General features: G+C 29.5%; 2 protein-coding genes and 1 pseudogene across 2 annotated transcripts; 2 read left to right on the forward strand and 1 right to left on the reverse strand.

Moving 5' to 3' along the window:
- Window positions 1-8,671: 8,671 nt before the first annotated feature.
- On the forward strand, window positions 8,672-9,747 carry LOC125606343. The gene has a single exon (XM_048775412.1). The coding sequence runs from the start codon at window positions 9,033-9,035 to the stop codon at window positions 9,636-9,638; it is 606 nt and encodes a 201-aa protein (XP_048631369.1). The 5' UTR covers window positions 8,672-9,032; the 3' UTR covers window positions 9,639-9,747.
- Window positions 9,748-13,813: 4,066 nt separating this feature from the next.
- Window positions 13,814-14,649, reverse strand: LOC125606342. The gene is made up of 2 exons (XM_048775411.1): window positions 14,504-14,649; window positions 13,814-14,289 (listed from the first exon to the last, which is right to left on the reverse strand). Exons 1-2 carry the CDS (start codon window positions 14,574-14,576, stop codon window positions 14,069-14,071), a joined length of 294 nt encoding a protein of 97 aa, XP_048631368.1. The 5' UTR covers window positions 14,577-14,649; the 3' UTR covers window positions 13,814-14,068.
- A 532-nt stretch (window positions 14,650-15,181) lies between these two features.
- On the forward strand, window positions 15,182-16,626 carry LOC125606341 (annotated as a pseudogene).
- Window positions 16,627-18,009: the final 1,383 nt, after the last annotated feature.

Below are 18,009 nucleotides of genomic sequence, written 5' to 3' on the forward strand. Positions count from 1 at the left end.
CTATTCCATTAACCTGTTAAAGAAAATAAGATTTTAATATCTGCACAGATTCAAAGGTACATAAGACTTATGTTTTGATTAAAAGGAATATTGCTGCATTAACTTTTGCGTGTAGTGTAGATGCTGTAAAATGATGTTATGAAATAAGTTTGCCTCTACAGCATGTATATGTTCCTAATGAAACTCATTTGCTATCTGTAATCCAAAGATTATTGATTGATTAAAAATATAGCACTTGACCATATATGTAAATAAACAAGTTTTGTAAAATGTGCTATAAGTGAAACAAAATTCGAATATGAACGCATCACGAAATTACACGTCAAACTTAAACAGACATCGGAAAAGTCAAAAAGTACAAAAAAAAGAAACTTATCGATGGCTTAGAGATAGCCGAATGTTCCTAAGAACCGGTAGATCGACTCAATAACGAAGACCACAACTCGATAAGAACAAAGATGTGCACCCAACATATATAGTATAGCTGCCTTAATATACTGCTGTGGCTAAATTTGATACTAATTACATTTTTTGTAATACAACTAAATCGTATGCGCTAATGGCCTAATGCGCATACTTGTAAGTTCTATCTATTCGTGTGACCATGATTTCTCTATGCATGTATCTCATGAAGAAGACGTGCGTTTACAGGGATGTATCAGAGCCATCACGACACCGTTTCCGAAGACCGTTCTCAATATTCTTTGCTATGGAAAATATCCCCGATTGAGTTTTTACAAGCGTTGACCTTGACAGTAATTGTACATAACAAAACTCTAAAGTCAAACGGCGCATAAGAAGAAAAAGGATAAGATTTCTCGGGATCGTAACAGTACTTGGGCACAGACAATCACATGATCAGTTTGTAAGAACTTCGAAGTTTCAACTTTAAACGGTGGGTCCCATTGGTAAAACTGATGACGGCGACGTGTGTTGCTCGCACGTGATGACGCACTCAATATTGTCTTCTCAACTCAGATCCATTTCTGTGTCATTCGCCACTGGTTGTGTGTGTCACTGCTATACTCCTTCCGTTTTTTAATATAAGTCGTTGTAGAAAAATGTTTTTGTTCCAAATTATATGTCGTTTTCAATTTTCTATGTAAAATTTATTAGTAATTAATGTTGTATGACCAATGGTAATATATTTTTTATTTTTCTATTGGTTGAATTGTGGTTAGGTAAATAATTAATGATGTTTTTGTTTAGAAAATATAAGAAATTGATGGTTTTTTTAATCTACGTGCATAGTTGTAAAACGACTTATATAAAAAAACGGAGGGAGTATTACTTTCCTTTCTTCGAAGATGGGTTTGTTCTTGCTCACCTTCCACGACGGCGCGTGAAACTCGCCGTGATAATGTAAATGAATGATTTATTATTTACTAGGGATTAACCCGGGCTACGCCCGGGATTTTTATTTTTTTCTAATTTAAGTTTTTAAATTATTTATATTTAAGTTATGATATATATTTTTTATAAATCTTAAGATGTATGTCATAATTAAAATTTATTTTAAATTTTAACACGTTCAATTAACATATTTTTACTATTTAAATATTTTTTTGTAATTTTGTTGGCTATCTAATTATCATATTTAGCAAAACTATCTGTTGAGTGTTGGAATAAATGTTTTAGATATTTAATTAAACTGCAGAGTATTTTTGGATCGATCACATGCTCAACAATCGATCGATCCGTAAAAAGATGGTCGATCTCCTTGGCCAGGTAAGTACAATTTTAGCAAAAATATCTTTGATTTTCAAATATTAAGTATATAAGTATTCTTTTGGATATTCTCTTTTTGAATTGTATTTTTTGATTAAATTATTGTATTATAATGTTTATGTAAATATTTTTTTGTGATGTTTGAATTTGTTTTGTTCGTATACTTAACCTAGATGATATTGATGTTTAACAATTTATTATTTTCTAGAAATAAAAAATAATGATATATCAAAACGTATCTAATACTTGTTAAATGATACTATAATGTAAATTACATCCATTATTTAAAAATAACCATTTGTTGTTTTTATTTTTTTTGAAATCAGAAATTATTTTTATTTAAAAACATTATTCATATATAATATAATAGTTTAAGTTTGGAAGATTAATATATATATATATATATATATGAATTATGTGTATGTTTTAAAAAATAATTTAAGATGTTATATATTGAGTAACTGAATAAAATCTGAATTTCTTATCTTGAAAATCAAATAATTATATTTTTGTCTTCATGTTATACTCATCAATCCATCATTGATATTTATAACTCAGTATGCTTAAAAAAAACTTAGTTTGAAGTAATAAATGAATTTAATAAATTAAATTCATCACCTATAATGTTCTGTAAACTATATTTGAAAACTCTCTACAATTATATTTTAAGCATAATTACTATTATTTAATTTAAGTTATTTTAAGCATAATATATGCTAAATCAACTTAAATTATATTTACAATAGGACCATCCTAAACCGGTTAATAAACCAAAAACAATACTAAACCAACATGAACTAATACCTGATTCGGCGAGGAAAGAAGTGTTCCGTGATAAACGCTTGAATGGATATTAACTGTAATGGTTTGATCATGAAAGAGTTAGTATGAATATTAACAATAAAATTATGGATTAGATTAATTTAAATTTGTAAGAATACCTTTGAGTCTATGAAAAACAATTCAATTCCCATGAATAAGTTTGCCCTTTGGAAGTTGCGGGGTTCCCAACAATGAATCCACCTAATAAAAAGTTCGTTCTTATAAAAAATCTCCTTCAAGGTCGTTAAAAGTTTTTGGGACGGCAAGAGTTAATGGTGGAACCATTTTTTTGCTCGAGTGCTTTGAAGCTTTCCTTGATAGTGTGAGGTTGATGTTGATGGTATAATGAGTTTTATAGGGACTTTCTTGATGTAAAACTATATTTTTTTTTAATGTGGTATTTCCATTTTTATATAATTTATTACCATTTTAAGATAGATGTACATTTTAAGAGAGATGTTTAAATCTTAATATACTTTTTCCATTTTTTAAAATGTTTATTTCCATTTCTTTTTTTTTTTACGTAATATCTATATTTTATATTTTAAAATAGATATTTAAATCTTAATGTACTTTTTCCATTTTTTTAAATTGTGTATTTCCTTATATTATATATTTTACATTTTAAGATAAATGATTAATGCTTAATGAACTTTTTCCATTTTTTAAATTTTGTTGTGTATTTACTTATTATTATATATATAATTCATATATTATATATTTACATTATTTACTTATTATTTACTTATTATTTATTTTCCTGTATATGTATTTCTATTTCTTGTACTTTTTATTTACTTAATATCTTTATTTTACATTTTAATATAGATGTTTAAATCTTAATGTACGTTTTTCATTTTTTTTTCATTGTATATTTTCATTTGTTATACTTTCTATTTACGTAATATCTATATTTTAAATTTTAAGATATATTTTTAAAACTTAATGTAATTTTCCATTTTTTTAATTGGGTATTTACTTATATTATATATTTACTAATTTTTTTATATTGTGTATTTCTATTTCTTATACTTTCTATTTACTAATAATTTTATATTTTAAGATAGATTTACATTTTAAGATAGATGTTTAAATACTAATGTACTTTGTCCATTTTTTAAATTGTGTATTTCCTTTTATTATACTTTCTATTTGCGTAATATCTATATTTTACATTTTAAGATGGATGCTTAAATCTTAATATACTTTTTCCATTGTTTTTAAGTTGTGTATTTCTTTTTCTTATACTTTCTATTTACTTAATATCTATATTTTGCATTTTAAGATAGATGTTTAATATTTAATATACTCTTTCCATTTCTTATAAATTGTGCATTTACTTATTATTGTATATATAATTTGTATATTTATAATATTTACTTATTATTTATTTTTCTATATATTGAGTATTTCTCTTTCTTATACTTTATATTTAGTTAATTTATATATTTTATATTTTAAGATAGATGGTTAAATCTTAATGTATTTTTCCATTTTTAGTGTAAAGCGGCAATGTTCAATAGAAGAACTTGGACAAATAGTCAAATAGTTATATTTATGTTTTTTTTTTTTTTTTATATAATGGTAATGTTACATTATGGAGATAAGCCGTTTTTTTAGTGAAAATTGTAAGCTTACATATGTTTAATGTAGTTTTTCTATTTTTTTTTTATGTTGTGTGTTTACATATTATTGTTATTTTTAAATGTAAAATGGTAATCTTACATATGTTTAATGTAGTATTTCCATTTTTTATGTTGTATGTTTACATATTATTTATTATTTTCGAAATTATATATAATGTTTTTTTACAAAATAGTAATATTACATTATGGAGATAATCCGTTTTTTTTAGTGAAAAATGGTAATCTTACATATGTTTAATTAATGTAGTTTTTCCATTTTTATGTTGTATGTTTACATATTATTATTTTTAAATAAAAATGTAAAATGGTAATCTTACATATGTTTAATGTAGTATTTCTATTTTTTTATGTTGTATGTTTACATATATTTATTATTTTTGAAATTATATATAATGTTTTTTGTTTTTTTATAAAACGGTAATGTTATATTATGGAGATAATCCGTCTTTTTTTTTAAGTGAAAAATGGTAATCTTACATATGTTTAATGTAGTTTTTCTATTTTTTTGTGTTGTATGTTTACATATTATTTATAATTTTCAAAAATTTGTAATATTTTATGCCACGTGTCATCTTTCGAGAGAATTTTTTTGCTGATGTGGACGCTCTATGGAGCCTCAAAAGGTCTCTTTTATTAGTAGAGATTTGAGAAGTGTACAGAGAATACGGACCACATGAACCACTTATGGCCGTGAGTCATGACGAAGGAACGAACAAGCATCCCCTTCTCACATTTTCTTTTTACACTTTATCGTATGACAATTACGTCACGGCAATATAAATTAATTTGGATTCTTCTTCTCTTTTATCATACAGTTAATTTCTTCTATGTTAGTCTTTTTAGTTAATTTCTTTCATAAATATCAATGTTCTAAAATCGGTCTAAGCTGCGCCTGCCTAAACAATAATTTTGCATAAGGCACCTAATCACCACCTAGCTATTTTTATAACATTGCTAAATATAAACCATATTTCTGAATTTAATATTCGTTGAAAAGAAGCCTCGACGTCTATCACCACCTCCATTTCTTAGTAAACTATATTTATGTGTTTTAAATTTTACAAGAAGATTTAAAATTTTAGTTATCAAATTTAATTTAACTAAGTCTTGTGATTAAACCTCGTGCACCCTCACCCATATCCTCATAGCGATAACTTGACCGATTTAAATCGTAATTAGGATTTGACAAATATAGATTTCGGTCCAGCTTACTTTACGATACGGGTGGACGTTCGGGTATCCGTTAGGATCGGGTATTTCGGATTTTTGGGTATTTCGATATAGAGGTGTAGAACCCGTTCAGGTATTTTTGTACTTAGGATCGGTTTCAGGTATTTTTAACTCGGATTCGATTATTTCGGATTGGATCCAGATATTTAGATTTTGAAAAAAAAAAATTAAAAATTAAAAATTTATTTTTCAAATTTCTTGTATTTAAAATATAACTTTCACTTAACTGATTTTTTTTCTTAATAGATTAAATAATTAATAGATTTAGACATAACATTTTAAAACTAAAAAAGACACTAATTTGGTTATTATTTTTAAATTTCAGATGTAACTTTTGTCAATTCTTGAAACAAAAAACTTGACGTGCATTTTAATTAAGCAGTAAATCATTTTCTTTATAATTATATGTATATTATATGAACTTAAAGTATGCATAGTATCAATATAAATATTTTAAATAAATGAAAAATATAAACTAGAAATATAAAGTTATACATATTCAGTTATCTTCGGATATCCATTCGGGTTAGGTTTTTTGTCATAACTTTTTTGTTCAAATAATCTCAGCTACCAGCCTTTTCTTTGATGTGATCTTGTCCCAGAAGATCAAATTTAATAACCCCAGGTGTATTTCTTCCTATCCTATAATATACCGCTCAAAAGCTCAATGGTCCTTCACTTTGCTTCTAGATAATTGTAATCGACCTGAGCATTTCAGCAAAACACATTTCGGTGGTCACACTGGCTTTGCAAGAAATTTTAAACATGAAGAAGGTCTTAAAGTTACATTTGTGATGTTCAAAGTGTGGCTTCAGTCCCTTTTAGCCAGCTCTGATTATGGGCAATAAGATCTTCTTAGATGCCCATGAAACTTACATCGATCTCATTAAACCTTGGGCTGAGGATTGGTATCAACGATAGACCAGCATATTTCAATTCCTTCGACAATTATCATATTATACCAAAAGATGGAGATTATTTCTCAAACTTTTGAGACTATCTTTACTACGCACTCTGTCTCGCACTGAAGTAATGCTTATCTGAAATAGTAGTTATCTATATATAACCTCAAGAAGTGAAACAAAATTAATTGCCAGAAAACATAATGTTTCTCACCATCATTGACTCTAAACATCTGAGCAAAAGTTAGACAAAAAGCCTAGGGCAGAATTGACAAGAGTCAACATATCCTCTTCGTATATGGTGATTTATTGAGTTTGTTGGAGGACACAGATAATAATAGGCATGTTCCTTTATCCATGTCAATAGACCGTCCCGATGAAAATGAGAATTGATATTCATTCTATGTTGAAATGAGTATCATCCAAATGATCAATTCAAATGACTCATAAATCTAATTATGGTATACATATCCAAAATAACAAAAGACAAATTACCATTATCTAAATAAAATATTTAAACTCAAATTTTAGACAAACAAATAATCATTATGTGATTCACATTTTCCGCTAAAACCACATTTTTGCCAAAATAGTAAAATTATATTTTCCCAAAATTGCATAATTATATTTTCCTAAGTTGCAAAACTACATTTCCCTCCAATATATTAAAATCATAGTTTTCCATCAAAATCACACGTATTTTTCCTATTAAATCCGCAAACACACTTATTCCTACCAAAACTGCCAAATTACATTTTTCTCTTAAAACTAAAAAATCACATTTTTTTCTATCATGACCACAAAAATGCATTTTTCGACCAAATCCGTATAAACACATTTTTTCTATAAAAATCGTAAAATTGTATTTTTTGCCAAACGCAGAATTAGATTTTCTCTCCAAAACTACCAAATAATATTTTCTGCTAAAATTACAAAAACATTTTGTCTCGACAAACCTGCAAAACACATTTTTCAGTCAAAACTTCAAAATCACATTTTCCCGCCAAAGCCGTTAAATCACATTTTTCGTCAAAACCATAAAATTATATTTTTCGTTAAAACAATAACACCACATTAGGTTTTTTTGGTAAAACTGAAAATTCACATTTTTAAAATATATAAAATTATATTTTATGCCATAACACAAAATCAAATACTAATTTAAAAATTATTTAGTAATAACTATATTTTAGATAAATAATAAAAGTTAATATAGCAAAAGTCAAAAATAATATTAAATCAAAATAAGAAATATAAATTATTTGTTTATTAAACTCATCTATACTAAAATATAGATGAACAAACGAACAAAATATGATTTATCTAGATGAACTATCTGAAAATAAAAACGATTTTAAACAATATTTAGATACATCATTATTCATCTGAGATTTTAAATGGATCATTTGGATTAAACATCTAAATGGATCAGTCAAATGGAAATGACAGATGAACAAACGAAAATTACCAATATCTGTTATGGACTGATCAATACCATTTTGTAAGTTCGCAACTATCATTGTCTTATATTACTGTTTTCAGCAATGAATTACTAACATGTATTTGACCAATACGTTTTCTTCATATCAATGTAACAACTTTCTCTATTGAATACATACAGATTATTTAAAAAATGTTATATTTATGAAACTTCAAAGTTCATGTCCCTAATTAATGTCCAATGTCGTTTTCATCTATCACGCCAAAACCATCAATCCAATGGGGTCGCCACTCTCAATCCTATTTCATCGTTACTTGCAGTTTCACTACTTTAATTCTCCAAATAAAACTAGACCTTTCGCTGTTTCCACCAATTCAAGCATATCTACTAACATCATCTAGTTATATGTTTAAGTTCCAGTGCGTATTGTACTTCTCCACCTACTTTTTTTATTATTCCACAATTAATTTAAAGAAAAATTAATTTTACGAAAGAGTTATAGAACTAGTATAAACAAAACAAAAGTAATACTTAGATGTAATAATTATGTTTTGCTTTGTATTGTCATGTGAGAAAATAATTGCCAGCTACAAAAACAATACACCACAACATAATTATACATATGGAAAAAGCTAGGTGAATTATATAATCATATGACAATATTTTTGAACTAACATGTATTATGTTGTTAACCCCATAAATATAATTTTGATATTCCAAAAAAAAATATGTCGAATTTGGAATTTGATATTATCCAGTGAATTTTTCTTTTTAGAAACAAATTATAACACATATCTAAATAAAAAAAAACACATATAGATCAATTATTCAAAATGCAATAATGTACATCACAAATACGGGATAACAAATTAAACATATTAAAAGATATTAACATCATGAAAAAATTGTCGTGATACAAGTTCAATACACTTTTATGATTATCAAAATTATATTGATGGTGTTAGAAATATAACACATACTGCTTTAAAAAATGTTGTCATATGATTTATATAGTTCGTATAAGTTTTAATCATTATTTTATTTTATTTGGATGTGTGATCATGTAATGATCTATTGTTCGGTTAGATATCAATCATTTTTCCTTGCCATTATTGTAATCATATTTAGCTGACTTTTAAGAATACTTTTGACAATCCTGTCCTTTATTTTCCAACAGTTTAAATTGAGAAATCTCATCAGAGAATAAACTAACAAACAGAGTTTCTCTCTGTATCACATTGTCTATCTCTATTCTTCCTCCTAATGGATTCTTCAAGAACCCTAATAGTAACCAGACGATCTGATCCGGTGAAGAAAAACATTTCATCCCGGAGATCTTTATCTTCTTCCCCATCCTTCTCCTCTTGCTCCTCTAGCTCCCTTGTGTTTCCAGGCGACTCTCCTTTAAATTCTCCGATCACTCCTCTTCATCTCCTTGGTGTTCCATTCTCATGGGAACAGCTTCCTGGAAAACCCAAAGACTACTCTCATAGACTCAATAACCACCGCGGAAATAGAGAATCTTCACTTATACTACCTCTCCCTCCTCACCGGAGTACCACCTTTCCGGTCACCGGTAAAAACCATAAATCTAATAACTCAACTAAGAAGAATAGGTTCCCGGTGACGGAGAAAGATCCCTTTGCGGCGGCGTTGTTAGAATGTTCCAAAGGTGACGACTACGATGGAAACTCGAGTGGATCAAGAAAGGTGTTGGCAAAGGGCAGCTTCAGCAACAGGTTTGGGTTAGTGAATCTCTACGGTTCTTGTCGAAGATCTTGTTCAGTTACAGAGTCCATTGTTCAGCTACCGGGACCGGAAAAAGCTGCTTCATATGATCATCTGCTTCTTCCACGCCGTCGCCGTTGATTTGTCGTCTTTAGCCATTTACTATATAGTATACATATATTTTTCTCTTGGTCGTTGTAATACTTTCTGTATAATTTTCTCTGAATGAGACATATTATGGGTTTGTGTTTTTTTTTTATACTTTTAGATCGCAACATTAAGTCTACATAAGCATCCTAAAATATTAATCTTATTAAGAAGATTGTTGTTATTAAGAAAGTATATAACTGTGTGCTACCTTCAAAAAACATTATTATTTTTATGAACCTTAAGCATATTGTAAGTTTCTGCAATCAATTCAGTGTACTTACATATGTGTGATAATTGTTTTTAAAAATATTATTAACTTTAAGAATATTGTATTTTTCTGCAATTATTTCAACTTGGTGGAACCAAGTTCGGAGCTTCTGTGATCTCTAGCTAATTTCCAATACCATCCCATATGAGGGCAAGCTACGCTATACGTGCAAGTAGATACAAAATATCATTCGTCATTAGTTTGTTATAGGCATGGTCGAGTTTGTACGTACTGACATTTTATTTTGTTGGTTTTTACCTTTTAAGTGGCTAGGGATGCAGCTGTATTATAACACTAAATATATTCTCTAAATACTTTATTTTTCTTCAAGTTTCTAAAGAATGGATCTTTCACTGTTTGTGTTCGCACAAGGCAATAAAAATAATAAAGTTGTTGAGCTACCATGCATGTCTTTGACCCAAGTATTTTAATACGATTTGAAATGATATAAGATTTTTTTGCTTCTTACATGGAGTCATCCTTTTTTATACGTTTTAAAACAAGTACAATAAAAAAATTTCTTAGAACAGATGTCAAATTAACTTTAAAAACCCAACTGCAAATATGAAATCAACTTCAAATATAAAATTGTACGTATTTCAAAAACAAGTACAAAACTTCACAATTTAAATTTTTTAATTTAAAGTTTCATATTTTAAAATCCTTTTGTGTATTTCAAATAATTTTATTAAGTTTTGGATAGTATTATTTTAGTTTTTGATAATCCATGATCATATGGCTCTGTAATGCAAGGTCAGTAGTTAACTAGAATAATTCCCGAACTTGCAATAATCGATTATTTTTCTTACGGTGAAAAATCTTTAGATATAATTCCATTTTTTCAACATTTGAAACAATTATACTTTCACAATTAGAAACTATATATCTTCTCTAAATCGTATATCACCACAATCGAGATTTGGTGCTATATATATCATTATATCATAAAGTGAAAATGAAAGAAATAGCGAAATATTTGTAAGGGCATTATGATATCAAAAATAATATTAAAGATCGGTGAGAATCAAGTATACGATACTATCAAATATATGAAAGTTTTCTCATAGTGAATATCCATGAATCAAAGGTTGAAAATATATCCATGAATCCAATATATATGAATGTATAAGTATATTTATTTGTATGTATAATATATGAAATATTTGAAGTGAAGTACTTATCTTGTGTCAAGTGAAAAGCAGTTTTCGTATACACCAACATAGTCTAAAAATAACTCTCATAAAATAAGAAAAGGAAGTAGTTTGATAAGTCAAGAAACCAAATTATCAATTAGTGAATTCGTTTTCCTGTTTTCGTCAAAACTAAGTTTGGTCTGGAGCACCGAAATGAATTAGTGGGGAGCCAAAGAACCTAAAAATACGTGGGATGTCAATGATGACCAACTTCTAATAATATTATTAGGCATAATTTTAATCTTTAATATGAACATTACTTTCATCATTGTCTGCTTTGCATTCGCGTGTGTGCTTTTACATTATTGACATGTCCATATATTATAACACTAGCTAGTTTAAACAACAACTACAAAATGTATCATGAGTTTAATACATTTGTGGGTTTCCTTAAAAACTTGATGAAAACTATCACATAAGTAATAACTTTTTATTTTTGTCGTTCCGAAGTAATAACTATATCGGTTTATTAAATTAAGTAGCTTAGAAGTATCGGGTTTTATATTTCTTATAAGCGGTGATTAGTTTTACTTATGCAGGCAAATATTCAGCACTTGCGTAAATGTGTTGGCGTGGGCATGTGCATAATTAAACATAATAAATGAATATTGGCAGGATGGACCGCTGTAAGTGATTGAGATGTAGCTTGAGACTAAAGACACTATTATCAGCATCCACCATCGTGTCCTCTTCGCACATGGAAAACAATATATTATATATGCAACGTAAATGAAGCATACGAACCGGAGTCCATTGATTTGTGAAGGCATCAAATCCAAAGAAAAACATAGTTTAAGCAAGAGTCGTCAGTGACAAATAAGCTGATGCTATTCAGTCACTTAAAAAAGTAGTTTCTACAAGATAAGTCAGTGATTATTTAATAATGTTACTATTTTTGTATTGCATAGAATAAGGGATCTCTCGATAGTGATGATAAAAGCTAGGTGGGCTAATTATACTTCTTCTATTAATTTTTTTTAACATTTTGTACACTATGTGCATCATAACATACAGGCCCTAATCCAGATGATAAAATGTATGGTGAATATCTAAATGCTGAAGATTATGGGCATAAGGCTCGAAATTCCACTGTTAACAGAAAAAAACTTAAATGTATGCTACATGCACTAGATAAACCACTACACTATACATGTCATATGTATCTTTTTAAGTTGTTTGTAATACTTAAATGTTCCGATCGTTGTAGCTTGGAGGAATTCAAATCCCCGTTAGTTTTATAGGCATGGACATGAATGTTAAACTGAACTGAACAATTAGAAAATATTTTTGAAAGTTGTGTTCTAACTGTGATTCGACGGAAAAATGTAATTTTTGGATTTGATGGAAAATATGATTTTATAGTTTTGGTGGAAAAATGTGATTTTATAGTTTTGATGGAAAACATTATTTTGTAGTTTATGGAAAACATGATTTTACGATTTTGACAGAGAAATGTGATTTTTGGATTTGACGTAAAACATGATTTTGTGGTTTTGACACGAAAACACAATTTTACGATTTAGGTGAAAAACTCAAACTTTGCTATTTTTGACGAAAAACATGATTTTAGTTTTTTTAGGGAAATGTGATTTTTTAGTTTATGCGGGGAAAACATGTGATTTTGTGATTTTGACGGAAAACATAATTTTGTGATTTTAACGGAAAAACATGATTTTACGATTTTGATAGAAAAATGTGATTTTTGATTTGGCAAAAAAAGTGATTTTGTAGTTTTGGTAGAAAAACATGATTTTACGATTTTGGTAGAAAACCATATTTTTGTTTGAACAAAACATGATTTTAGATTTTTGCAGAAAACATAATTTTACAGTTTTAACCGAAAATGTGATTTTTTGAATTTGAAGTAAAATGTAATTTTATGATTTTAGCAAAAATAGGATTGTGAAGTTTTGTTAGAAAAAATAAAATTTGGAATAAATAAGTTAAACGATTTTACTCAAGTTAATTTAAAATCAGTCCAAAGCAATTACCATGTAGTCCAGTCTATCTAAATCCATATTTATCAGGAACAAAACTAGGTTTACCCATTTAAACGTACTTCAGATGAACATATCCATAACTGCTCTATTATAATTTGAAGTTACCCGTATACACATAGACAGCACAACCATTTAACATCCCTACTTGGAACTATCAAAGACTAACGAGCAGATACAATATCGATCGATTCGTATGAGACACCCAAAAATGTACATAGTGAAGAAAATGAGCATAAGAGCACCACTGTACCAGAGCCACCTGACAGAAGTTCACAGCAATGTGATCCAAATGATTACATCTCATCTGACCGAATAAACAAACTACGTACATAAGAGTCATTGTATTTGTAGCGCATGGTGGAACAAAATAAAACCAAAACGCATTCTTGGGAAGAACGAATAGGTTTACCCTTCTTGGCTTCTAGCAAGAAAGATTCCCAACCATCCCTCTGTTCATGGATCTCGAATTTAACGGTGAGTTAAGAAAAAGTGAGATTGTTTTATTTGTTTTCTAAATGGGCCATGAGGACTTAATATACTTTTGGCGGTTGAATGCTGCCATATCATTTGTGGGGTTTGTGTGTTTCCTTTATTTCATGTTAGCTTTTGGACTTGTGAATAAGTTGATCTTTCTTGGCTATTGGGAGATCTTTCTAGTATCCAAATGGATCACACTGGTACAACACATACATGGTGACACAAAAATGTATAAAGCAAACTTTTTTGCTCAAACTGAAAAAAATATTCAAACAATAACTTCCAATTCCAATCAAAGTTGGAAAAAAGAAATCATTATTCCAGCATCAAACAGCCAGCAAAAGAAGATGAATAATATACTTTTACCATAACGATAAGACTTGTGGCTAAGTTCCAAAAAGAAGCAAGAAACTCTCTCTTGCAGAGGCAGAGTTTGAAAATTCCCATACAAATTATTCAAGCTGAGAAGAAGAGAGACTCAACTCAACCAGATGCGGTCTTCCTCTGCTGGAAGACAACAGCAAAGATAGGAACTCCAACACCGATGCTGAAAGCAGTGAAGACACCGAGAGACATCTTGAGACCTTGGTACTTCATGCGGTCCAAATTGTACATGTGCTTAGCGTGGAGGTAGTATGGCTCGTCATGGCCATGCCCTCCTCCGCTCATCTTCTTAGCTCCAGTCGAGTGGAAGCTTCTGCTCACTGTTGATAATGACAAACAAAAGAAAGCTTCAGCAAGTTCTGATATCTACAGATAAGGCCAAAACAAGGTATACAACTGTAGCACTAGCTCAAGAACTGATAAAAATCATCTTAAAGAATTGATTTTCAAGAAACATATCGAAACAAGCTGATCATTGTAACCCTGACATTTGCTGCTAAGACACATATAGATACATAAATGTAAAGCACGAACCAGATCTGGACACTGATGACTCGGATGAAGCTATGATCTTTGAGATCGATCTGACTCCGCTGCTCAACGCCATTATCAGAAAATTGATCGAGTAACAGCTAATAGATTGTTACGGCGAATTCGTTTCGGAGGAAAGCTGAGACTGAAATAAGATCACACGTGCACGTGCCGGCTTCATTTTATTTGAGCCTGGCCCATTTATTCACACATGAGGCTTTTCTTGATTAGTTTTAGTTTCTGGCCCTTTTGGAGATGCAACATAAAACTCTTTGCTAGTTTTGTGATACAAAGTGGAAACACAATTGGCATCCAATAATTGACATTCATATGTTTGATCATGCATGCATTAAGTATACTGTATACACAATTCTCATCCAACAATCAACATTCACAGAAGTTTGCCACATACAAGTTGTTATCATCTAAATTCAAAAGAATCATTAACCACTTCTGCAATTTATTTAATTTGAGTTCTAGATCATGTTTCTTCTATGTAAATAATGCAGATATCTGGATGCTGCTCCAAAGTCCAACTCTCAACGTGACATACTATGTCAACGTGGCTATTAAAACCACCTGAATTATTTTATCTTTTCTAATTAAAGAAAAAAACAAAATCTCCATAATGAATCTCAACCACACAAAAAACAAACGATGGAAGTAAGCTTATCTCATTTCTTTCATTTTTTTTGATAAAATTTAAAGAAACATGAACGTTTCATCTTTTTTTTTTTGAAAAATGCTAGAAAAATAAAGATGGCTCACTTGCCACAGAGTCTCTACTCCGCCGCTAGGCCAGAGTTTCCATATCCGGGAAAGTCCAGCCAGCCGAAGTGGAGTCGCTTCCCAGGGATCGTACGGTGCGCATCTACCGAGTCCCTAACGAGTTTGACTCAGAATGCGGCGGAGTTAGAGTTGAAGTATATGGTGAGTCAACACGGGTGGGGCGTGAGGAGGCTGAGGAGAGACGACGAAGAAGAGATTAGGAGAGTGTCTCTGGTCCAAGCCGAAGCTTTCCACATCCCTCTCGCTCTTTTCAATGATTTTTTCTTTTTGTTTTTCCAGGTTAGTCTACTCTTTTCTTGTGTTACCTTCTTGATGATCTAATGCAAAAGTCTCAGTCTGTTGGAAAAATTCAGTATATTTTTTCCATAATAAGGTTTGCATGTGTTCAATGCATATAAAAAGTTCAGTAATCTTAGAAGAATAGTTGTGTAGAGTAGATACATATATATTATGTTTAATTTGGATTCTTGGATCTAAAGTTTCTTTGCTTGTGTATACATAACAGTATTTTTATGTAAAATTTGGACCATCCTAGTGACATATGTAATGAATACACATTTTGCAGGCAGAAGTTTTGTCAGGGCTTCTCTACAAACTAAAGAATTCACCTCCTGACAGGTAAAAGCAAAGAACAAAAACATTGTTTCAAGAAGAAAATTAGTTGCTAAGTGCTTACTTATAACTATGCAACGTTAAATGCGGCAGATATGCATGTCTCGTGGCGGAGAAAGCAGGCGAAGCTGACACTAGTTCAAGCTCAAGTGTCGTTGGAGTAGTTGACATCACAGTTCAGACAGAAAAGTCAGTACTCCGCCACTTTCCCGGTGAGGAAGAATATCTTTACGTCTCGGGCTTAGCCGTCTCCAAAGCTCAAAGGTCTTCTCTCTCTCTCTTTCTTCGTTACAAAAATTAGTGACTAATGTTGTTTATAACTAAAGGAATTTGGTTTTGTTATATCAATAGGAGGAAGAAGATGGCAAGTACATTGTTAAAGGCATGTGATGTTATATGTTACTTATGGGGATCAAGCTTCTTGCTCTAAGAGCTTATGAAGACGACGCAGCCGCTAGAAACCTCTACTCAAACGCTGGTTATAGCGTGGTCGAGTCTGATCCACCTTGGACCTCTACTTGGATAGGAAGAAAACGTCGCGTTCTTATGACCAAACGCATTTCTTAGGCGTTTTCGGTTTTTCTATTTCTTGATGTATATTTGCTTTAGCGTTATAGGGGTTTGTTTAAATGACTTGGACCGACCAATATACAGACAGTAACTGAAAACTGAAACTCCAGACCATCAAAGTGATTTGCAAGCAACGAAAACACTTGATACAACTATCCAGACACCAGTCTTCTCTACACTAAGGGTTATATACCTAAACTATCTATACAGAGACAGTAACTGAAAACTGAAACTCAAACACCTTACCTCCATCTCGTTCATCCATTTCGCTTCATGAACTGCTCTCACAAACACCTCAGTGCAGAGTTTCATTAAGTTCCCAATCACACATTTAAAACCTATCACTCTTTCATATCTTCCAGGTTGCCATTCTGTCAATGAAGACACTCCTTCCATCAACCGAAGAGGTTTAATGATAGTCTACAAATCTGTAACTCTAAGAATCAAATGTAAAGAACCGTAATAGGTATGATAGCTTGAAGTATACGATGAGTTTACACTCTCATGGCGAGTATAAAAGCTTCAGCGATCTCATGGCGATCGAGAGATGACTCATGGCGTTAATCTACAACAGCATTCAAGCATAATCCTCGACATCATGTGAGAAAAATAAAATTATTAGTTGATTTACTATTTTTAAAGTACAGAAAAGTAAATGAAATTATGTATATAATTTTAGAATATAAAATTTAATATTTAAATAGTAATAAATTTTATCTAGGATTATCTAATTGATTTGATATTGTATAAAATTTTCATTTTAAAGATTCTACAGTGTAAATAACAATGATGTATGTTTTTGCCTAAAATAATTTTTTTTTGCTTTAGCTTTAAAAATAAACTAGGAGTTCTCATGTGCAATGCGAAGAAATAATAATTTTAAATATAATATTATTTCATATAAATAAAAATTTTCATTTTGATATTATAATTTTAATATTTTAACTTCATCAATTGGAAAAAATAAATATTTTTAATCCTGTTTCTTTTGATTGTTTGAATTTTGTACAATTAGAATTACATTTTAAAAATAAAATTTTATTTATGTTATATTATATTTAACTATAATTTTTAAAAATATGCCTCTCATCCTTAATTTTACGATGTCTATATCTAAACATATAACATATAAATTTTAAGAATTTTTCATTTTTGTTTTTAAGTTAAAAATACGTTACATTGGTTAAAAATAAGCTGTCAATTAACCTAATGAACCAATAATCCTAAAAAAATTTAAAAATACAATCACCAACAGTTTTGTTTAAAAAAAATAAGTTAAACTGGTAAAAAATAATTTGTGAATTAATCTAATGAACCAATAAATGCTAATAAACATTTAAAATTTAATCATCAACAAAAAAAAAAATTCGATCAGTATTTTCTTTAGTTTGTATTTGTTAATTTGTACTTACAAAATAATTTTAATAAAATAAATATTTATGAAAATATGATAATAATTTAATGTAAAAATATAATGTAATTTTATTTAGTTTATTATTTTTAGTAAATTTGATCTATTTTTTTATATATTTTTTGGA

Source organism: Brassica napus, unplaced genomic scaffold (genome assembly GCF_020379485.1).
Source record: "Brassica napus cultivar Da-Ae unplaced genomic scaffold, Da-Ae ScsIHWf_85;HRSCAF=153, whole genome shotgun sequence".
Classification (NCBI taxonomy): Eukaryota; Viridiplantae; Streptophyta; class Magnoliopsida; order Brassicales; family Brassicaceae; genus Brassica; species Brassica napus.

Coding starts and splice junctions, on each gene's coding strand:
- LOC125606343 (XM_048775412.1), top strand. CDS start 9,033: ATGGATTCTTCAAGAACCCTAATAGTAACCAGACGATCTGATCCGGTG.
- LOC125606342 (XM_048775411.1), bottom strand. CDS start 14,576: ATGGCGTTGAGCAGCGGAGTCAGATCGATCTCAAAGATCATAGCTTCA. Junction 14,290..14,503: donor GTCATCAGTGTCCAGATCTG/GTTCGTGCTTTA, acceptor CATTATCAACAG/TGAGCAGAAGCTTCCACTCG.